The sequence below is a fragment of the Neovison vison genome, chromosome 10 (genome assembly GCF_020171115.1).
Source record: "Neovison vison isolate M4711 chromosome 10, ASM_NN_V1, whole genome shotgun sequence".
NCBI classification, from domain to species: domain Eukaryota; kingdom Metazoa; phylum Chordata; class Mammalia; order Carnivora; family Mustelidae; genus Neogale; species Neogale vison.
In genome coordinates, this window is record NC_058100.1 from 39565234 (window position 1) to 39589368 (window position 24135).

Here is a 24135-nt window from a genome sequence, read left to right on the forward strand (position 1 = left end):
CAGGTTATCACTCTGTCTTTCGGGCTATGGGGTCCCTTCGTCAGCTGTGCCCACCTTTTCCACTCCAGTTTAAGCCTGCAGAGTTGATTACGGTGGACTTCTATGGTCTTGCTCAGGCCTCTTCCAGTTCCTCTGTATCTTTCCCATACTCCCATTGCTGGCCCCAGAAGTAACTCTCTCTGTTCAAGCGGCTCCCCCCTTGCAGTAAAATAAAAGCGTGACCGTCCAGATCTTTCACAATACAGCCCCAACCTAACTCTTCTAGCCTTATTTTTACTACAGTCTTTCACAAGACCTGTGTTGTTTCCTGAATGTGACTTACAGGGTCAGGAATGTGACCTTCCTGAATGTGACCATGAATTTGCTGACGCTATACTTTACAGCAGTGCATTGATCTGTCTGTTCAACCTTGGGGCTCAGCCCAGGCCGCAGTCTTCCCCAGAGTTTGCCCCAGTCCTTTCTTGTTTGAATTAATCTCTTTCTCCTCCATATTCTGCGGGAGCTGGTATCATTTTGGTAGTTGTTTATGTAGCTCTTACTACCAAAAGACCTTAAAGGGCAGGTCTCTAATATTATCATTGTATTCCTCAGGTGGCCATTTGCATATTAGTTACACGATGTTGAATTGAATCAAAGTCGACTGTTAGCTTTAATTATGAATATGGATTTTTGTAATTAGTGCTTTTAAATATCTAACAGTTAAGAACAAAAGAAGCTATTGTGTATTGCAAATCTAAAGCATTTTTCCTTGAATTAGTAATAATGCAAGAACGGATTTCTGTGCAGTTTACAAAATACAATGCACATCTATTAGGATTTATCTTAGGTATGTTGAAACATAATAGGAATTTTGCTTAGTGAGAGTAGTAAAAAAGTAAAATGGAATCCGTATTTTAATTTTGAAACCAACTACTTGATCCTTGAGCTGATGAAATGGGTTCCTTGATATTTGTTGCCACCTAGTGTTCCCATTTTCACATTGCAGGCTAAGTAAGTGCACCAGAGGAATTAACTAAGTTCTATACTTAAATTGACGATGGCAGTGAAAACACCCGAGGATTTTATAAGGAAATAAATCTTTAACATGAGAAAGCTATAATGCCATGAATCGATTCATCTGTGGAACCCCCTGGCTCAAATCTCTGCTCTGCCACTGTTCAGGTCTGTGATCCCGGACAGATACTTAATGTCTCAGAGCTGCTGTTTCTTCTGCTGAGTGATAAGATCTACTTAAAATTTAGTAAGAGTCTTAAATAAAGTAATCCATGTAAGCCATTTAGCAGAGTATCTGGCACATGGTGAGTGATCAATAAATGGTTTGGGTTTACTGTGAAAATTGCAAGCCATTGCAAGAGAGAAAAAAAATATCCTCCGGATAAATGGGGTAGGGGAAGCAGAGGTTCTGCAGTGATGCCTTGGTAAAGCTACAACATGAAACGGTTACCCAGGCCTCACACCTGCTTGCTTCTATTGAAAGGGAAATTGTTGGCTTTGGTATGGAGTTATCATGAATGTATCTATAATGAGATAACCCTCCAAGGCAAGATTTAAAAAAAACAAAAACAAAAACAAAAAGCAACACAAAAGACAGAAACCCATGACTAAATGTCCCTAAAACTTTTTTTTTTTCCTTTTGAAATTATTCTTTGCTTAGACTACAGAATCAGAAAGGCGAAAATTAGAAACCTAAAGTGAAAAGATCAAAACATTTGGTCATTTGATTGCAAGCCCAGTCAGAGAATATAATGCACTTTCTTTTCTTTTTCTTTTTCTTTTTTCTTTTCTTTTTTTTTTTTTTTTTTTTGAGAGAGAGAGAATGGTTGCGCAAGTGGGTTTGGGGGCAGGAAAGGGCAGAAAGAGAAGGAAAGAATGTTAAGCTCCACACTCAGTGGGGAGGTCATGAACTGATGTCATGACCTGAAGCAAAATCAAGAGCCAGATGCTTAGGGGCTACCCAGGTGCCCATCACTTCTTGATGTGCACGGTATCTGCCACGAAGCAGAAACAAATTATTAACATCTTGAAAATGGGAGATAGGGACAGGCTGATAAGTTTCTAGCAAGGAAGAGTTTATAAATTAAAAAATCAATACTTGTCATTATTTGTAAGTTACGTGCTTAAAACATATTGACAATCATTTTTAGTTTTGTGCGCTATATAGTTCATAAAAATGAAAACATTTTCATAAATTTTTATGTGAATTTTATATTTAATTTTTAAAAAGATTTTATTTATCTGAGAGACAGAGAGAGCACAAGCAGGGGGAGCAGGAGGCAGAGGGAGAGGGAGAAGCAGACTCCCTGTTGAGCAGGGAGCCTGATTCAGGGCTTGATTCCAGGACCCTGGGATCACGAACTGAGCCAAAGGCAGACGCTTAACCGACTGAGACGTCCAGGCATCCCTTAAATTTAATTTTCTTAAGTGTGAATTTTGTTATTTCTCAGAAGATCTTTAATTACTGAATTGCGAATTCTTCAGTCACAAGGATTTCTAGAAATCTAACCCTAGCACTTGGGAAGAATTTTCATATGTCCTAAAATAGGCTTCCTGTTTTTAAAAAATGGAGTTGACTAGATATAAATTTGTTTCAGAAAATGTTTTGACCCCATTAAGACAGTAATTCATACTTGTTGGTTTAATAAAACTAGGGCTGGGAATATCAAGTCCAATAAATTATGTTTTGAAAAATATGTTAATGTGACCAATGTAGAATAACCACAAATAACAAAATTTCCCAGAAGAGAAAAGGTCGATTGAGGATTGAGTCGACTGGGCGGGTCAATAGTGTAATTCCCTCAACTCCTGGAGCTACAGCCGTTTCCATCAGAAAGGGGCTCTGCTTAGGGAGAAAAGGAAGTCACCCCTTGGGGAACCTCTGGGAGAAATGGAAGCTGCAGGCCCCACATCAACTTGGGCCTCTCCGAAGGTCTGTCAGCTAGCTGTAACTGACCATTTACTGACCTCGCTTGTGAGAATTCAGTTATGCCCTTGTGGGATGGTTAGATGAGCAGAATCAGGGAGCACCGAATCAGCTGGGCTTCTGGAAACTGGGAGAGGGAGCCCTGGAATGGAAAAGTGAAGCTTTGGGACACCGGGTGGCTCAGTCGGTTAAGCAGCTGCCTTCTGCTCCTGTTGTGATCCCGGGGTCTTGAGATGGAGCCCTGAGTCCTCCTTGGGCTTGCTGCTCAGCAGGGAGCCTCCTTCTCCCTCTGCCTCCGTCCCTCCCCCTGCTTGTACCCTCTTGTGTGCATGCTCTCTCCAATAAATAAATTCTTTTTTTTTTTTTTGAAGGTAAAGTTCTAATGGAAAGACTGTATAAACATTTGTTTAGTTCTCCTTCACCTTCTAGTATGTGAGAGCCACGGTAAGGGAGCTATCTTTAGAAAGATTAAATTGCTTCTATAAATCCAAGTGTTACTGATCCTTCATAATTTCTTCACTGGGACCTGGCATATATATTAAAATCAAGACAAATAAAAGCCCTTACTTTTACTTATCTCCTCATCATTACCTCTTCATGGTGGCAAGCCCTAAGAGGGAGAAGCCTTCAGCAGTGGTTTTAAGTGATTTACAGCTTCTTGCCTTGTACATTATACTTTTCATTTATACCTCTTACCCTGAGATTAGGCCCCTTACGCTGTCAGGATCATTTACTGTTACTGGTTCCCAAACTGACTGACTTCTTGGAATTGGTTCTTTGGCTCTTCATGTCAGCCCGCTCTTAGATCTTCTGCAGTCCCTTCCGCTGTTCTGTGCTTAATACTGTTGACTCCTGAGTTTTTGTTCAGTAAAGAAGCTTCTGATTAGAAATATTGGTTTGTAGTCAATAGTCATTTCATTCTCTCGTGCCAGTGGTATTAGATCTGTGAAAGTTGTGAACATTTTTATTAGGTTCATATAAAAGTATTTTTCACAACAGCAATTGTGTTCCGAGGCAAAAAAATCTGAAATTCATAATATATCCCTCTCCGAGGGCTTAAATTATAGGAAAACTCTGCTTTTCCACTTCTTTTAAACTCTAATGGAGAATTTTATTTTATGGACATTCTCAACTAGAATTGAACTTGGGACCAAGTCCATAGGAGAATTATTTCTCAGTCACTAGATGTGCTTGTTAATTAATCTGAGACAATTGGGTTTTACCCACCTATTTCAAGCCTAGGAGTGTAGAAACTTTCCAGAAGAATTTGAAATAAATTAGGGTTTAATGGCTTCCAGATGAAGAGAAGGAAATTCACATACCCTAGATAATTTATTGTCTGTATTTATTATAGCTTTCACCAGAGGGAAGCAAAGCTATGCATACGTTACTAAGACCACTTCCCTCATCATCCACAACAGATATGACTATCAAATATATAACTTGATATGTACTTACACAGTTTGTAAGTTATGTGAGACTTGGGTTACTTGGGTTTCCAATTCAGGGGAACACAGCGTTTGAATGAGGTTGATGTTGGATATTGGATAAGAAGTCACTGGGATCAGACTAAGACACCATAGAATGACTCAGAGGTTCTGTGTCAAGTACCTTACATTTATTGGGGTTTTTTAAATTGGAATTTTGAAATTAGTTTCCTATTGGAAACTTTCCTCTTTTTTTTTTTATTGGGTATTTTGCATAAAGATAGTAGATGTAGTTAAAAGGAAGTTAGAAAGTTTTTACTTCTAGAAATTCAGAGTGAGAAATTAGGACTAAGGAACAACCGTGGACTTGTAAGTTACCAGCAGTGAACGATGGCACTTCTCATTTCATAGAACTAGGTGGTAAATGTTGTTTTGAGTCTTTATCTAAATTTTTTATTATTACTATTTTTAAATTATTTTTTATTACCTAATTTTTTATTATCTTTTACTAATTTTTATTATTATATAATTTTTACTTTTGTTATGTTTATAAAGAGAGTGAACTAAATCTTATCCTAGTTATATTTAAGGAAACTTGATTACTTGATGATGTTAAAAATGAATGCCAGTATATAATAAAAGTACTTCTCATTTTAAGTTTTGAAGTATTTCACTAATTTTTAACCATAAGTAAGTGAAAAGTTAGTTATATTGGATACCTCTATATTTCATTTAGTATAAATATTCTATATAATTGAAAAATATTAGATCACTTGATTTTTCTGTTTCTTGTTTTCAAAATTTGGTTTCGTCTGTGGTGTTCATCAGGGTCCATTAACCTGAATTTTCTTAGTTGCTTAGTTAATATAGCCTTAATTGTGAAAATTGAAATGTGTGAATAAAAGTAACATTTGAATAGTGTTTTAGTTTTGCGTGGTATTGACAAATAAATATAAAATTACTCTAATGGGCTTTACAGTGAGTTGCAATGATTTTAAATAAAATTGAAGCTTAATTGTCTCATTTTCCTCTCATTTTCTGCAAAGTCAGAGGCCCTGTTTCACTCCCGTCTTCCTCTGGCAGGCTTTAATCCAGTGTGAGCAGTTGAAGAACGAACTGGAAAGGCAGACAGAGCGACTGGAAAAAGAACTCGCGTCTCAGCAAGAGAAAAGGGCCTTTGAGAAGGAGGCAATGAGAAAAGAAATAACAAAGGAACGGGAGGACCTGGGATCAAAGGTACTTGTGGATTCAGTTTGTGACCTGCTGCGGCAGAAACGTTTTTGGTGATGTCACCGGTGATGCGGTGGTACGGTAGGCTGGCCTTCTTGAATGAACGCTCCGTACGTAGTTACTTGTAATCTAGAGTTCACAGAAATTTTCCATTCTCCCACCAATTTCTCGAGGAAAGTTATATTCTCAGACCTCTCCAAGTGAAATAGTCAATTCGATTCCGTGGTAGGAAATCGTAAGATTATACTTTGATCCCACCATTCTGTTTGATTCCCTCTCTCATGTTTGTCAGCCAAAGGCAGGTGCTCTGCAGATACCCAGATTTTATTTCAACCTGGGCTACACCCAGGAAAGTTGACTCCCCCACTAAATTCGCCCACTCTCAAAGTAGACTTGTAGAAGATGAAACACATGTAAGAAACCAAGTAACCAAGAAAAAGTAATTATCTGCACTGTACAAAGTAGGTTCTGACAAAGTGCGTGATGAATAATGGACGTAACCAGATGAACACACGGAGGGAAGAGAAGAAAGGCAAAAGGAGCAGCTGACACGAAATGGGCAGCGTTTGGAAAAGAGTCATAACCGGGATATGGAATTAAAGCCTAACTTTAAAGTTACTGCCGTGGGGGCGCCTGGGTAGCTCAGTCAGCTGAGTGTCCACCTCTTGGTTTCGATCAGGTCATGATCTCAGGGTCGTGAGAGGGACCCCCAAGTGGGCTCCGTGCTCAGTGTGGGGTCTGCTTGGGATTCTTTCTCTGTCTCCCCCCTCCTCGCCCAGCTTACATGCTATCTCACTCTCTCTCTAAAATAAATAAACCTTTAAAGTTGCTACGAAAGAGTAAAAACTGAGCAACGTGGGGTCTGTAAAATCACTAAAACAGCCATTGCATGTTTTGTTTAGTTTGGTTTTTAAAGCGACTCGCAGCATGTACCCCGAATGCTGTGTATTGTGATACTCTGGTGAGTCATGACCATGTTGCTCAGCCACGGCTCCTGAGTGTCGCTGTGCGAGGCCAGTGTGTGCTCCTGAGGTTACATAAAGAGGAAGAGCACAAGTTATGTCCAGGGGTTTTAAGTCACGCGAGTGTCGGAGGCATTTATTGTAAACTCCCTTGTCTCAGCCTTTCGAAAAGTGGCGCCTGTTAGAACCTCGCTCTAGGCCAGTCTGACCGTCTGCCTTCTGTGGCCGGCGCGGGCGAGCTGAGCCTTGCAGACGGCGCCGCTGTGCGTCAGGACCCGGTGTCCGCGGTGCTCCCGCTGCTTCCCAGCAGTCCTCTCCCCCGTTTTGCCGCACTCAGCGGATGGTGACTGGAGGGCCCGGGAGCGTGCAGACCCGCTGCCAGAGGAAGGAGAGGAAGACATTAAACACTTCCATACGTGATTTTTTTTCTTAAAGATTTTACTGATTTATTTGACAGATAGAGACCTCAAGTAGGCAGAGAGGCAGACAGAGAGAGAGGAGGAAGCAGCCTCCCTGCTGAGCAGAGAGCCGGATGCAGGGCTTGATCCCAAGACCCTGAGATCATGACCTGAGCCGGAGGCAGAGCCTTAACCCGCTGAGCCACCCAGGTGCCCCCATACGTGATTTTTAATCAAACTCTGATTACTTTATCGCAGTACAGTATAGTATCACAGAAAGTATTGTATGTACAGCACAGTATCGTATCGCAGTACAGTACAGTATCACAGGAAGTACCACAGAGGGTACCAGGGAATGTGATTCAGGCGCGTCTGAGTCCAGGCCGTCAGGAGGGACTGTCCTATGGAAGAGATTTTACAAACTCAAAAGGGTTGAGTGGGAGCGGTCGGCTGAAGAGTGGAGGGGAAGAGTTTCATGCCCAGGGAAATGACAGCCCCAGACTCTGAAGCTAAAGAGCGTCTGACTTTTTTGGAATTTCAAGAAGGCCCGGGTGACCGGAGCATGGGAGTGGGGACAGTGGCGGGGGATGAGGCTGGGGTAGTATGTAGGGACCAAAGCACGGATGGCCTTAAAGTGTACATGATTTTTAATTTTATCCGAAAACTAATGTAGAGCCATTGAACAACTTTAAATTGGGCAGCGTCATGATGCCATTTATATTTGAGAAGCACCATCTGTCAAGAGATTGGAAGGAAAATCAGAATGAATGCCTGGAGATCAGGTGGGAGGTAATTATCCTAGTCCAGGTGGCAGTGATGGTATCTTGGGCCCATTTTCAAGGACCATTTTAAATCACTTTTATTCTCCTCAGAATCTCTACTATACCAGCGTTCCCCTCACTCTCAGCGGAGAGCCTTACTTACCTAACAAAAAAACTGATAACTTCAGCCATTTCCCCTATTTCACTTCCCTCTCACTTGTGCCTTCAAGTAAAATTCTACCAGGACACCAACCCCGTCAGAAGAGGAGAAGCCGCACGCTCACTCATTCCCTTTGCCCTGGATTCCATTCTCTTCCTGCACCTCAGGGAGATCATTTCTTTTTCTTCTTCTTTTTTTTTTTAATGTAAAGATTTTATTTATTTATTTGAAGGGGTGCGTAAGGCTGAGGAGGAGGGAGAGGGACAAGCAGACTCTGAGCTGAGCGCAGAGCCTGTCCCAGGGCTCGATCCCAAGACCCTGAGATCATGACCTGAGCAGAAAGCAAAAGTCGGGTGCTCAACCGACTGAGCCACCCCGGTCCCCCTCAGGGATATCATTTCTATTCTCTTCCCCCCCACCGAATTGTCTTCCTCATGAGGAGAAGCTGCTCAGGTTTCTCTCATCCATTGAAAGAAACAATCCTCCAATCCGGTAGTTCTCAATCTCGGCTCCACGGAGGCTCCAGAAATCTTACTGTCCATCGGCATCCCAAACCGAGTCGTGTAAGCAGCTGTAGTAGGATCCGGGTGTCCGTATTGTTGATGTTGTTCAGGGGAGTCCAGTGTGCAGTCAAGGTTGGAAGCCACCACGGTGAGGCCATGTCCCTCCATGCTCTTCCCCGTGATGGGCACATTGCTCGAAAGGTCTGTCTGTACGTGTCCTCTCCATTGTTTCACCTCTCACTGTGTTCACGGAAGCCCTCCTTGTGCTACTTTTAGGGAATTTTTTTTAGTTCTTTTTCCCTTCAAAAGATTCTCTTTCCTTGATTTCTTTGGATCTATATTCTTGATTTGAGAGGATGATGGTGTGTGCTTTTCCGTTTTCTCTGAGTTTAAAGTGCCTTTGAGGCAAGGAAGGAAACACATCCTGAAGGCAGCTTGATGGAAAGGTCTAGAGTGTAGCAGAGAGCCTTAGATTTGGGGGTCTTCGGCATTACTGCTGCTCCTAGTTTCATGTATGTGGAATCGATTCCTAAATCCCCAGCTCCCCAGTGAGCTCCCAAACCAGCTTCACTTCCCGTCCTCCCTCTCCCAGGGAAGCCGCCGTTCATCCAGTTTCCAACCCCCAAATCTTGCTGACGTTCTTGTGCCCTTTCCCTCCCTCACCCTACTCATCATTAGGTCATCAAATTCTAGCGACTCCTGCACCTAGGAATTTCCCATTGCCCTGTCTGTCCACCCCACTGCTATCTGGACCTCCACCCTGGATGATTTCTATAGGCCTGAGCCCCCCTCCTTCCAGTCTCCCCTCCCTCTCATCTAAGCCACAGCCAGGATGATCTTTCTAAAACGAACATGTCAATATGTCAGTCTTTTGCTTTAAAATCCTTTCATGTCTCGCTGCAACCCCTTGGATAAAATTTAGGATCCTTTAGAATCACTTGAAAATTCTACATTTCTTTTTCTCTCTTTGGCTTTCCAGGGTCATCTCCTTCCACTTCTCTCCTTGCATTGCCCCCATACTGACCTACCGCACTCCCATGCCTGTCTGCCATGCTGTGCTTTCATTTCAGGATTTTGCACATGGTTGGCCCCTTGCCCTCTCCAGTCGACCCTTCAGAGTCCTAGTTACCACCTACTCCCAGAGATGAATCGAGAGCCTCCCCTCTGGGCTCCTGTAACTCAACTAACTGCAAATTCTTACTGAATTGTTTGTCTCCCCCAGTTTTCGCTGAGTCCCCTGGTTGTGTGGTTCCTTAATATTGTCATTTCTTGGCATATCCCACTCCCATAGAATGTGCTCCACATGTATTTGTCGAATGAGTGAATGAATAGAGTACAGGGGAAGGAAGAAGGCCCTGTGCCGTCGGAAAGGTACGACTGAGATGTTTCTTCAGAGGGTCAGAACAGTCTGTGTCTGCAAGAGATCATGGAAGATTTTGTGAGGAACATGGCGATTTCACTGAGTTTCAGAGTGTCGGTGGGATTCAGAAATGCAGAGCACCGGGAGAGGAATGCTGGCTGTAACTGAGCGTGAGGTGTGGCGTGGCGGCAACTGTGTGCTTCATGTTGTGTGTGTGACAGAGAATGGGACCCATAGCAAAGACCAGCCTTGGCTGACATTGAATCTCAAGGTCCCGCCCTAAATAAAGTGTCTGAATGAAGAGCTCAGAGTGGTCCTTGCACTTGGGCCTGGCCATCACCAGAAGATGGCAGCAGGTGGCTTTGGTTTGGGGTCAAAGGATTTAGATTTGAATGCAGGTTGAGCTTTCTGGGACCTTGAATAATTCATTTGACTTCTCCAAATTTCAGAGGAGTAAGTAATCGAGTGGATCTACTCAAGGAATTGGTAGGATTAAATCTGAATGTTTCGAAAGGGCCTGAGATACTTGGTTTAGAGTGGACATTTAATAACTTTCAGCTCGAGACTATTACCATTCTTACTCCAGGGAAAGAGAAGCCACCAGCCAGAAGGGATAGATTTCTCGGGCCTCTGTATTAGTAAAGCTGACAGATTTGAATATAAAGCCTGGCTTTACTTTTGATTCATTAGCTTCAATGAACTTCGGCAGATTCCTTAATTTTCTGAATCTCATTTTTTTAAACTGAAAATTAATTCAATATAATTTGCCCTTCAAGGGAATGAAAAGAGAGAATGAATCTCACTCGGCCTGGCAGAGGACGTTAATCGAAGCGGGAGACTGAACAATTCATCCTAATGTTGTGAGAGCTCTGTAGTTAGGGCTAAAGCAAGCACCCCCCGCCCCCTTTCTGAGCAGTCAGGAAGGCTTGTGAGACTTTTAGACTTTCTTCCTCTCTTTTTATTATTTTTCTTTCCTTTCTCCTGACTCGTTCTCATTAAATTTCGCGTGTGTGGGAAGCTCTAGGAGAGCAGATGTCTTCTACCTAGACAGATTTTGAATCATTCCCCCCATGAACAGTACTTGCTGTGAGTTTGTTTGTTGTCTTCAGTTATGGTCCTTGGCTGCGCTGAGCCCCTGGGTCTTTTAGTTCAATCTGTCATTTATCATACTTAGTGAGCGCCCCCTATGGTTTACACATTTTTTCAGTTGGTTCCCTTGATAACAGTCCATGGCTAGCATCCTTCATTCTCGCACCTGTTCTGTAGTGAGTACCACTTTATACCATGTTCAGGACACTAGGGACTGCTTTAGCCTAAAGATTTCCATCAAGCTCTCCCAGCCTGGGTGTCCTTGTCTCTTGCTTGCCCCTGTCAAAGTTTAAAGGACTTACCTGATGTCGACGCCCTGGACATCCAGCAGTGTTGCAGCTGTCTGTGCTCCTTCTGTCTCCGCAACAGATGTGGATGGAGAAGCTCCTGCAGTGTAATGCTGACTTCCAGATGGTGGGCGTGGGGGAAAAGAAGGTGTGACAACAGGAGCGGAGGCCTCAGGAAGTGGGTGACAGGAGGGAGCAGACAGGTAGTGGGCAGAGGAAAGAAGTGATGGGTGGCAGAGGGAGGGAATCAGATGGAGGGAGTGTGATTTGTTACATGCTTATAATAGAAACTGACTTGGAATTTACAATTAGCAAGTGAATGTCTGCATATTTATTTCAGAAACCACCAATGTTAATATGTTTACCATAAGATATATCTTCACATGTAAGTATGATTTTTAGTAGCTGGTAATTAAAGTTCGCTGCTGTTGTGTGGTTCCAGAAAAGCTATAATTACCTTCATAATATGGATACTTATGAACTTGAATTTTTTAAATTAGAGGTATAAATTAGTCTGTTTATTGGTTGCATTTAACTTCTTTTGACTTTCATTTTGGGGTTCAGATTGCAATATGCATTAGAATAGTATGTAGCCTGGTATTAGTAAAAGTAATTTTATGTGCAAATTAGATTTTCAGCCAGTCTTTTGAGGGTAAGAAGGACATGTAAACAGCCATAAGTCAAATGTACAATTCTTCACAGTCCCCGGAAAAGTTAATTAATATATCTACCATTTAATTAGAAAATCACTACCAGGGCTCATTATTTTCATATGTGTCAACTTGAACTAGTTACATAATTCAAAGGCAATCTCGATTTTTATCACAAACATTGCGTTCTTACTGATTTCAGTTGTACAACTGAATTCACACCCATGTCTGTGTACTACAGTAAATTTAAAATAATCTTTCCATTTTGTTTTGTTTTGTTTTGTTTTTTAAAGATTTTATTTATTCATTTGACAGCAAGAGAGGGAACACAATCAAGGGGAGTGGGAGGGGGAAAAGCAGGCTCCCTGCTGAGCAAGGAGCCCATTGTGGGGCTCAATCCAGGACCCTGGGATCACAACCTCAGCTGAAGGGAGATGCTTAGCCAACTGAGCCACCTAGGCGCCCCTAAAATACTCTTTGAGTTTTGTTACATGCTTTTGTTTAACAGATTAAAAACTGATCGGTATGTCTGTGTTTCCCTCTCTAGGAAGGTAGCATTTCTACTTCACTTTTAAAGCTGCCAATACAAACAAGAAATTAAGAGTCTAAAAAATTTTGACTTCCTGTAGCAGAGTAAAATATCATTGCACATAAAAGGCTGTAAAGGTTAAATCTAAGATCTAGAAAGCATTTCTCACCCTGAGAAGAAAAAGTAAGAAGCTGACATTCATAGAGCGGATAGCTCCTCCAAACACCTGTTTATGCCAATGATCCAGTCATTCGTCAAACACTTGTGCCTCCTGAGGAACACGCCCTTGAGAAACTTGTAGTCTAAGGGAGGAAGCAAGTGAACAGTGAGACAAGTGTGTGGGGCGGGAGGTACACAGGCGTGGCACGTTGTGGTGTGATGGGGATATACGGAGGTGGTGGGGGCAGCGCATCCAGAGAGAGTCAAGATATGAAACCACTGGCACACGTGGGCGGCAGTCCGTGCGAATGGATGCCAGCCGCCGACCGCAGGCGTGGCTGTCCCAGTACAGAGTAGCTAATAGCAGCCCTGAGTGGGGGAAGGGGCTCCTGTTTTGTGCCGGGAGGGAGAGGTCGAGGAAACCTTCCCGAGGAGAGGGAATGATGGCTAAGAAGAGGAATGGGGGTAGCTAGGGAACAGGAGGGTGGGCGGGGTTTTTCAGGAAGTGCCCCAGTCGCCTCTGTTGGTGTTGGGAGGAGGGAGTAGGATGCACAGAACCCCAGTCATTCTCTCTAAAGATACCCCCCGCCTCTCCAGCTCTCCCATCGGGTCCTTCTATCCTTCCATTTGGGAGAAGGGTTTAAGACTTCCCCGATTTCTTTTCTTTCTTTCTTTTTTTTTTTGTAAGATTTAATCATTTTTAAGATTTATTGATTTGAGAGAGAGAGTGTGTGCACACGTGTGAGCTTTGGGGGAGGGGCAGAAGGAGAAGGAGAGGAGAGACTCTCAAGCAGGTTCCCTACTGAGCGGGAGCCCAACGTGGGGCTTGAACCAGGACCCTGAGATCATGACCTAAGCCAAAACCAACAGTCTGATGCCCAAATAACTGAGCTGCCCAGCTCCCCAGACTTCTCTGATTCCTTGACATTGCCTCTGAAATTTATTCATATCTGTCCCTTCCACAACTTGTATAGATTGTCTGTCACCTTAAAGTTTCAACCCAAACTTTGGTCTTACCATCTTACATGTGATTCCCAAAATGAGGGTAGAGACCAGGGAATGAATGGGAAGGAAGTACATATTTAAGTCATGGGGGATGGGTGAGTTGAGGAAGTGGAGAAATGGGCATACCCAGTCCACAGAGAAATGGCTTAAGAGCGAACCCAGTGACCGTGCAGAGACTCCCATTAATTCAAGATTTTTTTTATATAGTAGTATATTAGTCTCAGGTGTACAATATAATGATTCAACAGTTCTTCTTTTTTTTTTTTTTTTAAGATTTTATTTATTTATTTGACAGAGGGAAAGACAGATCACAAGTAGGCAGAGAGGCAGGCAGAGAGAGAGGGGGGAAGTAGGCTCCCCGCAGAGCAGAGAGCCCAATGTGGGCCTCAATCCCAGGGCCCCAGGACCCTGAGATCATGGCCTGAGGCGAAGGCAGAGAACTAACCCACTGAGCCTCCCAGACGCCCCTGATTCAACAGATCTATACATTGCTCAGTGCTCATCAAGATAAGTGTGCTCTGAATCCCCTTCATCTATTTCACCCATCCTCTGCCAACCTCCCCTCTGGGGGGAGGCTCATTCTCTGTATTTAAGAGTCTGTGTTTTTTCTTTGTTTCTTTGTCTCTCTTTTTTTTTTTCTTTGTTTTGTTTCTTAAATTCCCCAAATGAGTGAAATCATATGATATTTTGTCTTTCTCTGATTTCTTTCACTTAGCATTACACTAAGTCCGTCCATGTTGTTGCGCATGGCAAATTCTCATTCTTTTTTATGGCTGAGTAATCGGTGTTCTTAATATTTATTGTGTCGGGGGCGCCTGGGTGGCTCAGTGGGTTAATTATCTGCCTTTGGCTCAGGTCATGATCCCAGGGTCCTGGGATGGAGACCTGTATCGGGCTCTCTGCTCAGCAGGGAGCCTGCTCCACCCCCCACTCTCTGCCTGCTGCTCTGCCTACTTGTGATCTCTCTCTTTCTCTCTCTCTCTGTCAAATAAATAAATGAAATCTTTAAATATATATATATATATATATATATATATATATATATATATATAGTGTCAAATGGCGTTATGGTTTAGGACTTCTATTTCTTCTTGCAGATGTTGTCCCTGTCTCAAAACATTGCCCAACTGGAGGCCCAGGTTGAAAAGGTTACGAGAGAGAAGATTTCAGCTATTAATCAGCTTGAGGAAGTTCAAAACCAGCTTGCTTCCAAAGAAATGGATGTCACAAAGGTACAAAGTGAAATTTTAGTTTCTAATTTTTTCCTAATGTACAAAGCCCAGAAAGCAGTTTGGAGTGGAGAACTTTTGTTCTTTAAGATAGTAAAGATCCGGGGGCACCTGGGTGGCTCAGTGGGTTAAAGCCTCTGCCTTCAGCTCAGGTCATGGTCCCATGGTCCTGGGATCAAGCCCCACGTCGGGATCTCTGCTCCTCGGGGAACCTGCTTCCCCCTCTCTCTCTGCCTGCCTCTCTGCCTACTTGGGATCTCTCTCTCTCTGTGTCAAATAAGTAAATAAAATCTTAAAAAAAAAAAAAAAGATAGTAAAGATCTGCATAATGGTCATGAAGCCAGCATTTACTTATTGACAGGCCCTCTGATGGGTGCTGCAAATGCAGAAGATGAATTAGACACAGATAATGTCCTGGAAGAACTCAAAGCTAAATGGCTGAGACAGACTTGTCAGTAAGCAAGTTTCATTACGTTAATCAATGAATATTTGATAAAACATATGTTTCTAAATTAGACAGGAGAGATGTTAAACACCAGAGATTGCATGGGTTTGATCTCTACAGTGATAGTAAAGAGATTTATTTACCACATGAAGAGTGTGCTTAATATAAAAAATTCTCCACCTCCCATTCCTTTTCAACCTGGACTCTAAAATCAAAGCTCCAACACCAAGTGTCTTATTTTAATACTTTAAAATATCAGTGTCAAATAAAATCTTAAAATATCATGGTGTCTGCGCTATGGGCATTACAAGCTTGCAAACCAAAAACTGAAATGTTTAATAGTCTTTGCTTGTTACTCTAAGGTACATATTTATGGAACACTAAAGTTCATGTAGATTTCAGCAATAAGTTGCCTTAAAAGTAAGAAACTAAATATAGGCATGCATGATGTAATAAATTCAATCGATTGATTTTTTTTACCAATTTACACAGATGATTTTGTTTGAAATGCATACCTTTTCATACTGCATTTTACTTGTCAGTATATCTTCCTAAATGTTGACATATTTGTAATGCCACTGTTGCTTTATGACTTAGTAATTAAACTTACCTTTAATTTTTATACAGAAGAAACAAATCCTATTTTTTCTTATTTTTCCCTTGAATTTCTATAATTCTCCATTTGCTTTCTAAAATTCAAGCTAGCTAACATAAAAGTTTTAAAATACCATATGATCCAATACCCTAAATGTGTTTGTGTGAAGGTAGGGGTAGAAGTAAGGGAATGGATATTGAGGGCTGGCCGTGGTTAATCCAGATGTATAGGAGGAAGCTGGTGGTGAGAGGGGCCAGTCCGTTGTAGGGAGAGAACTTTCTGTTGGAACGTGTACAGTAAAGATGCTCCCTCTGTCTTTAGAACCTTCCAGAAAGACTCAAGCATTAGAAGCATTCCTGTGTGACTCCAACCCTGAGATATCGTTCTACTTCAATGTAATTTGCCAGTTTATTTTAGATAAACTTAAGGGTTATGGATTAACTTAGCAGGTGCTAAAGTGAAAATAGTAAGGCAAGGGAACTTTAAAAATAAAATTAAGGGATGAAATAATTTTAAATAAAACTGAATGCTTAGACATATAATAATAAACAATAATTTTGTGTTGGTATTGGGTTTGAAACACAATGCCTGGGTAATTATTATTTTTTTGGTACTATCAATTGGGTTTTTTTTCATTTCATTCATGAGTTTAAATCAAATAAGTTGGAATAAGAATAAGAAAGCAAGCAAATTGGGGCCCTAATTTTTTTTCCTGTCATTCTTAATTTTAAACTTTATTTATCTTTAAAATTAATAACTTTTTGTAAATTACTATTTTTATTTTTTTCTGAAATGAGAAGCATCAGCTCTGACACATTCAAGGCATCTGAATTTCAAACCAATTTTTTTTGTAATTTTATTCTTTTTCTAGCATTTTGAGGGGCACTGGGGAGAAAAACTTACTTTTCTCTGTCTTGTCACTATAACCTTTAGACAAAGATTTGTTTATTTTTCAAAGTATATTTTATTTGAACACGGGAGATAAAGGTTTTGTAAGATTCTAATACCTCAGTAATGATAAAAACTAATTTCTGAAGTTCTAATCAGTTTTGGAGAAATCCCCAAATTGAAAAGTTGTATTTGTAAATCAAAGACTGAATTAGCAGACTTGTGTGTTAATTAATCTCTCTGCAGGTTCTCAATTATCTCAAAGGCTCATAATTTCTTTGTTTAGATTTATCTGCTGGTTGGATTTCCAAATATATTTACCTGTCTGTAGAGGCCCTGGATTGAAAAAGAAAATTGTATAAAGGATGAGACATGACACTCTTAAGATGCTATGTGTATTCATTATTTAATGATATGTTAAAATCATTTCACTTAAATGTGTATTTTCCTTTTATGTTGAATGCTACAGTTATAAATGGTTCCCGTCCGTGCCTTTTATCAGACAGTGTTTATTAACTTAAATATATCACACAGTGCTTAAGATTGACATTGTCTACAAGAATTACAGGAACTACTGCATTCTACTATACACCTTAATACCATACAGTCTCTTAGCAGAGAGAAAAATTCCTTTATAAATTTCCTTAAATAAAAGCCTAACTGATCAAATCTTTAAAGGAAAACTTTACTATATAAACTGTATATTTAAACCATAACAATTTGAATGGATAGTCACATAGCTTAATATTTTAATTAATGATTTTATCTATATAAAATGGAGACAATAATGCATTTTGGATGATAATATGCAATTGAAAATTATTTTACACAAAAAATCTTGGGCACATTACTTAAACTTCCAAGTTATACATTTCTTTATCATAATTTGAAATTGTTAAATTTATTAATACCTGATATTGCCTTCACATCTTAACAGAATACATTGAATATTCTAACGGAAAAGGCCGTTTTTAGGAAAGTTGTACTGTACTTTATGCATATGACCTCTAGGGGGCACCAAAAGATCTGATTGCAGGCATGGCCTGGTAGATTCCCACAGCTATTGATCTAGTTTTTACAATCTAACAGGTGTGTGGGGAAATGCGCTATCAGTTGAATAGAACCAAAATGGAGAAGGATGAGGCAGAGAAGGAACACAGAGAGTACAGAACAAAAACTAAAAGGGATCTTGAAATTAAAGATGAGGTAAGAGATGACAAGTGTAACTACAACAATTAAAGACATAATTAAAGATGTAAGTTATTTATTTCTATTATATTGCTTCTAACTAATGGAACAATCCCGTTTATACTATTAAAAGAATTTCATTTATACTTGCCTAAAATTATCACCTTTCACATGAAATGGTGAGAATACAACTGCCTGCATATAAAATCCCAATCTGACAGGTCATAAATATACATTTGGATATGTGTATCTATTACTTACAAAAGTTAAAAAAAAATGTACTAATGCACAGTTTGAACCTAAAATATACGTACATAAAGTTCTTGAAAGATGCCAACTTGAATCCAATTTTAAGTGAAAAAGTTTAAAATTTGTAAGATGAGATGAGTTGATATGTAAATATGTCAATCAAATTGATTGTTGGCAGAGCGAAACCAGTTTTAACTAAGATAACCATGAATACGTTTGCTCAAGAAGCCTTAAATACAGGGAAATTAGAAATGTTAGGGGGACATGCTGCGTACTTCCACTTCAGTTGAACAGATGTTTTATGTTGTATCTTTGCTGAGATTGTATAGCTGCTCCAATTTTGATTGATGACATGGATCAAGTTTTGAGAGAGGCAGTTCTAATAGACTCACTTTGGGTTTGCTACTTTTGTATTACAGGATAGAACATTGAAGGTTTTCATTCTTTATGTTCAATGGAAGCAGATTGATAAATCTGTTCAGTAAAATGAGTTCTCGGTGTCAGTATTTTTTTTTAAAAACCACAATTTAAAAGTAGGTAAACTTTAAAGTATTTTTTTTTCAAATGTATTTCTAGTTCATAGCTTTTGCCATGCTTTCCAGCATCTTTTCCCTTTCAACCCAGTGAACTCTCTATGCAGATGATGTGAAGATGTTTGGGGAAAGTATTAAAAATGAAAGTGATAATGAAATTTAGTACTTGAAAAAGTTTTTCAAGTCCTAGCTGAAATGCCCGGCACTAAATTAACATCTGAACAACCAGAATCAGATTCTGCTTTTGTACTACTATATTCAGAGTGTTAGGGGTTTTAATTTTGAGAATTTTCATTATTAACGTATGCAGATGATGAAACTGTTTTGTTGCATCCAGTTGGGGGCGTGCCTGATAGTGGAATTGAAAATGCTCCATCAGCAACGGAAGGTCTAGCACTGCCAAACCAAACAGAACTTTCCTTTCCTGACATATTATGACTTTTTTTTTTCTTTAAAGGTTATCTTGGTATGCTCAACAGGCATTCTTATATGCTTTTGTATTATTCTATAATGTCTGCCCAACATAACAACTTGAACTAATTGGAAAAAAAAATAAGACTATCTGAGTTATTTAAAATTACAGGATAATGTTCTAGGGAGACAAAACAAGGTCAGAATAATAAGATTATCGTATCACTTGTAAATGAATAACGTGTAGAAGTATTTGTAATATCTGTCTTTCAGAGCTCTAACTCGTTGCAACAATTAACCAACAATGATGCGGAGGCCAAAGTAGCAGGATTTTTAAAGAAGGCTTTTTTATTTGTAAACATTTCCTGCTTCCTAGTCAAACATTAGCAGTTTTATACTGATTTCTAGTGTTGCTTTTAGATAAAGATGTGCCTTCTTAGGAGGTCACAGAGGGTAGGAATAAAACCTTGGAATGGTTACAAGGGGTTTGTGATGGGATGTCCTTGTTATCATTTTCTCTGGGACAGAATGTAGGGAAATCTTAGAGGTGCTCTTTGTAACTATTTTGTACTGAACAGGCAGCTTCAGAAAAGAAAGTGGTGGTGTCTCGTTCCGTGCATGATCTGGAGGAGCAAAGCAGCAATTGTTCTTTGGTCTTTCAGCCATGACCTGACCTTCTGTCTCTAAGACCAAAGAGCTGCTTTGCTTGGCCACCATCTGCACTCAAGAGAGAAATTTACATTCAACTTCTCAAAGCTGTGCATGTTGAGCATTTATCGGAAATACTTATAGTAAAAGACAGCGTATTTAACTTCTAAAGTGTTGCACATCGTGCAATTCAGCCAAACAAGAAGGCCATCTCCTGGTGTACAGACAAAGCGTTCCTTGTAATATAGTCATTTTGTTCATATTTTTGTTAATCTGGCTTCTCAATACGTATCTAAAGTAGGTGGGAAACTGTGAGATTGGAATGTGGTAAGAACAAGAGCTTTTTTGATGTATACAAAACAGGGCAAATGGTTGACCACCAAAATCATTTTCTTTGTGACCCGAGCCTTGACTCTGGCATAATTAGAAGGAAGGGTTAGGGGAGGAACAATAGCGATCTCTTCCTCCCACTTTCTCCTTTTCTTCTTTATATTGTGTCAGGAGCCCATGGGCAGATTATCCTTCCCATCAACTCCTTTGTATCTCTTCAGCGGAGAGCGCTCCTGCCAGTCTGAGAGAATGCTTCTCGCACAAAAAAAAAAAAAAAAAAAAAAAAAAGAAGACATTTGGTATGGAGGAGAATGAAAAATCTGTGCCCTAGTTTTTATTTGAAAATTTTCTGTAGGCAACAGGTACACAAACACATACACACACGGAGTCCATTATGGGAGTTGAAAACATATAAAAAAATGTCATCATGAGTTCCCACACATCCATCACCTAGGTTAATCATTTTGCCAGTCCTGTTCTAGCTCACATGTTTTCTCTCCTCCTTCATCTTCTCTGTCACTGTCTGTTTCTTCATCTTCTCTTCCACAGCCTGTTCATCTGTCTCCTTCTTCTGTTGCTCCTTTTGCTGAAGCGTTTGAGGCAGATCTCAGACATGATGTTATTTCACCCGTGAACCCCTCAGCCTGTGTCTCGGAAGGATTTTTTTTTTTTGTAATCGCTATGTCGTTGTCACCCCTGACAATACTAACAATAATTCTTTAAAATCTCGTCATGCCCGGCCCGTACTCAGGCTTATTCTGACCATATCCGTGGTGCCCCTTTCACCAAGGTTTATCCAAACTCGACACGCGGGTGTGTTTTGTATGTCAGAATGGTATGGGTTTATCTCCTTTAATAGGGAATAAGGGGATATCCCAGCAAAATTTCAACTTTATTATCTGTTGGTGTCCTATTAAATTTCGTACATACGTGTCGGCTGTGCTTTATACTAAGGTGACTCGTCTGTCATCGTTCTGAAGAAATGAGAATTCCTCCTACAGCAGCTGCGTGAGGGAGGGGACCCCATGCGGCAACCCCAGTCAGCAGATCCCTTTAGAGTCGGAAACCCACAATTCATAATTAACTTCCAAGCCTTACGCTTGAGGTTGGGGAATGCTGGGGAAGCCCTCGTACATAGTGCTGCCTAAGTGGAAGTTTCCTTGTCACCTTCCCTTCTAGTACATGAATCTCAGAAAGTGATTCTTGAGAGCACAGAGGGTTGAGCAGGGCATCGTGTAAAAGGAAAATGCAGGGGCCTGAGTCCAAAATGCAGGAAGAAAGTGCTGCTAGAGGTATTACAATGTAAAACATTGTCCTTTCTTCTAGAATGTCTCTCTCTCGGTCTTTCCCTCCCTTCCCTTTTCTCTCTCCCTCTTGCCCAGTATTTGCTGTTTGACTTCGGACCACGTCCCGCACAGGCATGCTCGTGGGGCCCGGTGGGCCTAGTGGGACCCGGGTCAAGAAGGGCAGAGACTCCGTGCTGGATCTCCCGAGCGCGCAGCAGTGATGGCGGTTGGAGGCAGGGATGGTCACCACCGTGTCCTGGGCTGTCTGTCAGGGGTCCTAATCTTCCCCAGGCTCACATCCAGGCTCCTCCCAGAGGCAGAGGGCAACAGCAGAACACAACCCGTCCCTCCCCGCCCTCACACTGCCATGACCTGGTTCTACCCGAGGCAGAAGGCGGCCAGATCCCCAAGGCTGGGCCAGAAGAGGCAGCGGCAGGGGACGGTGTCTGAGTCTCGGGGCTGCTGGGAGGCGGTGAAGAGACAAGACCATGGCTATAAAGGGGGGGGTGGGGGGGTTCCACTGGCCCATCAGACATCTCTGACAAAGCACACATGCCAATAACCAGTCATTACAGATGTCCAGATGTCGACCACAGAGCAGGAGACAGCAGAGCCCAGCACCCTTCTAAACACGGAGCTCTGGGCGACTGCCCCGGCCGCACGCCCGCGATGCTGCCAAGGCCATGGGGTGGGCAGGCGCTGCAGGTAGATACACACCCCCTTACACATATGGTTGTGCACGAGTGTTTAACACGCCCATATGCCCCACACCCGTAAGAGGGGGCTGCCCAACTGCACCTCCGGGGCCGGTCTGACCCGCCGCCTGCTTTTATGAGTAAAGCTGTGTTAGAACCCAGCCCCTTCCGTTCACGCAGGAGCTGTCGATGGCTGCTTCCCTCCGCACAGTCGAGCTGTGGCAGTGACCCCATCCCCGTAGCCCAGTGACTACAGTATTACTGTCTGAGCTTTTGTAGAAGTTTGCCTCCCCTGCCCCGGGTACAGAAATAGAACTGGATGGCTTGAGGTTCTCAGGCCTTACTGGAAGGAAGGGCTCTTTGAGTTTGGAGACTCATCAGTCTCAGGTGGTAACTTAATGGTTTCGGAGTATTTTGCGGTACGATGCCCGGCCTCACCCCTGATCTCTTAGCCGTAGCATTGCCACGTGAGTGTGCGGCAGGTTAGAATGTCGTTACCGTAGTCGTGGCCTATGGCTTAGAAATGGCTTAGATGAAAGGGGCTCCTGGGTGGCTCAGTCGGCTAAGTGTCTGCCTTCGGCTCAGGTCATGACCTCATGGTCCTGGGATCCAGCCCTGTGTCAGGCTCCCTGCTCAGCGGGGACCTTGCTCTCCACGCCCCTGCCCTGCCGCTCGTGCTCCCTCACCCTCTCTGTCTCACTCTCAAATAAATACAGAAATAAATATTTAAAAATAAATAACGGTTTAGATGAGAGTGTAAATATAAATATAAAATGTATTTTGCGGTACAGTTTAAGTTGGGAAAAAAATTTTCAAGAGACAGGAAGACTTTTTTTTTTTTTTTTAAACCCAGCATTGCACGAGTTACTACTTTGGAGTTGTGGCTACAACTGAGCAGGAAGCATCGAGGTACGGACATCCTGGAGCAAACCAAATAAGTAGATCTGAAGGTTTTGGCTGGAACAGTCAGGGTGGGAAAGAATCGGAGCTCCCGTCTACAGCAGTAGGATTCGGCACTTTGTCCCGCACGGACTTTAGCAACACGGGAATTGTTCCTGAAGTTCACTAGAACGAATGAGATTGTTGGAAGCAGCGCATCTGTTTTGTAAAAGGATGAGAAGAAGCCTTGCAAGTCCTAAAGGGAGGGCCTACTTAAGGCCAGAGAAACAAAAGCAATAAAGAAAACGTGAAGAATCGTACCTTTTTACTTAGAGAAGTCTACCACATCGCTGTGCTGTCTTCAAGCACTTGACAGATTCTTTGAAGGAGAAAGTTAAACACCTGCTCTAGATCTTCCGTGTGGGCGGAAGGAATAAGAACAGAGCAGTTTAATCACAGCCCCTGGAAATCCCAGTAGCCTGGAAGAAGAACTTTCTGACAGGGAGAGGGAAGGAGATCACAGCAACGCGCCATGGAACTTTCTTCCCTGAAATCGCTCGTTTCAGACAAAAATGGCAGGATGCCAGAGGCCCAGCTCGCGGACCTGCGAGGTCCACGTCTCCCGCCGGACCGTGGAAGCACCTTCAGAATATCTCGGGCTCCCTGTTCAAGCGGCCAGGCGTGGCATCCGTCTTTTCTGCTCGCAGTTTCGCACCTACACATTAAAGCAGAATCCTCCTCGGCTCTGCCCTGCTCCGTGTCTGCAATGCCTCGTGCTCTCGTCAGAAGGCTTCGGGAGGATGTGCTGAGAGAATGGATGGCTTCTGGAGAGCCAGACTCGAGAGACTTTTCAAGTACCACCTGCAGTCGCACTTCTGCCTCTAAGAACTGACTGGGAGAGGGGCCACTTGGGCCTGCCGTTCGCACATGTAATCACTCGGTCCTGGTGATGACAGAGTCGCTCGCCACTGTTCTTCACACCCTCTTCCGCTGCTGGAAGCTTAGCGCATCCCGCTCCCCGCTCCCCGCTCCCCGCTCCCCGCTCGGGCAGCGGCCCTGCACTCCCCAGGCCGATGCGGAGGCGCCGTGGGGGTGCTAACTGGAAGACCCGGGTCCTGCCCTGAGGGAGTTTATATTCTAGCGGAGGAGACAGGGTACACATTTGAACATGCCTACAAAAGACTTGCAAAGCAGCATATCGACAAGTGCAAATTAATGTAGTGTGAAGTTCATGCTGGCTCTGGCCCATGAGAGTCAGAATCTGCTTCCATGTGTGTGATGCAATAAAGCTTTTTTTTTTTTTATAGCATCTTCCCTAA

General features: G+C 42.2%; 1 protein-coding gene across 11 annotated transcripts in view; it reads left to right on the forward strand.

The window, feature by feature from the left end:
• SDCCAG8 (SHH signaling and ciliogenesis regulator SDCCAG8) overlaps positions 1-24135 on the forward strand; it is a 228725-nt gene that overhangs the window by 59726 nt on the left and 144864 nt on the right. For 9 of the 11 annotated variants that reach the window (XM_044267041.1, XM_044267044.1, XM_044267048.1 and 6 more), the window contains exons 10-12: positions 5431-5583; positions 14538-14672; positions 17687-17803. In XM_044267041.1, coding sequence (XP_044122976.1) covers positions 5431-5583; positions 14538-14672; positions 17687-17803 — 405 coding nt within the window. Of the gene's footprint in view, positions 1-5430; positions 5584-14537; positions 14673-17686; positions 17804-22790; positions 23834-24135 lie in introns of those variants that run through there. The other 2 variants (XM_044267052.1, XM_044267045.1) reach the window with 2 other exon arrangements.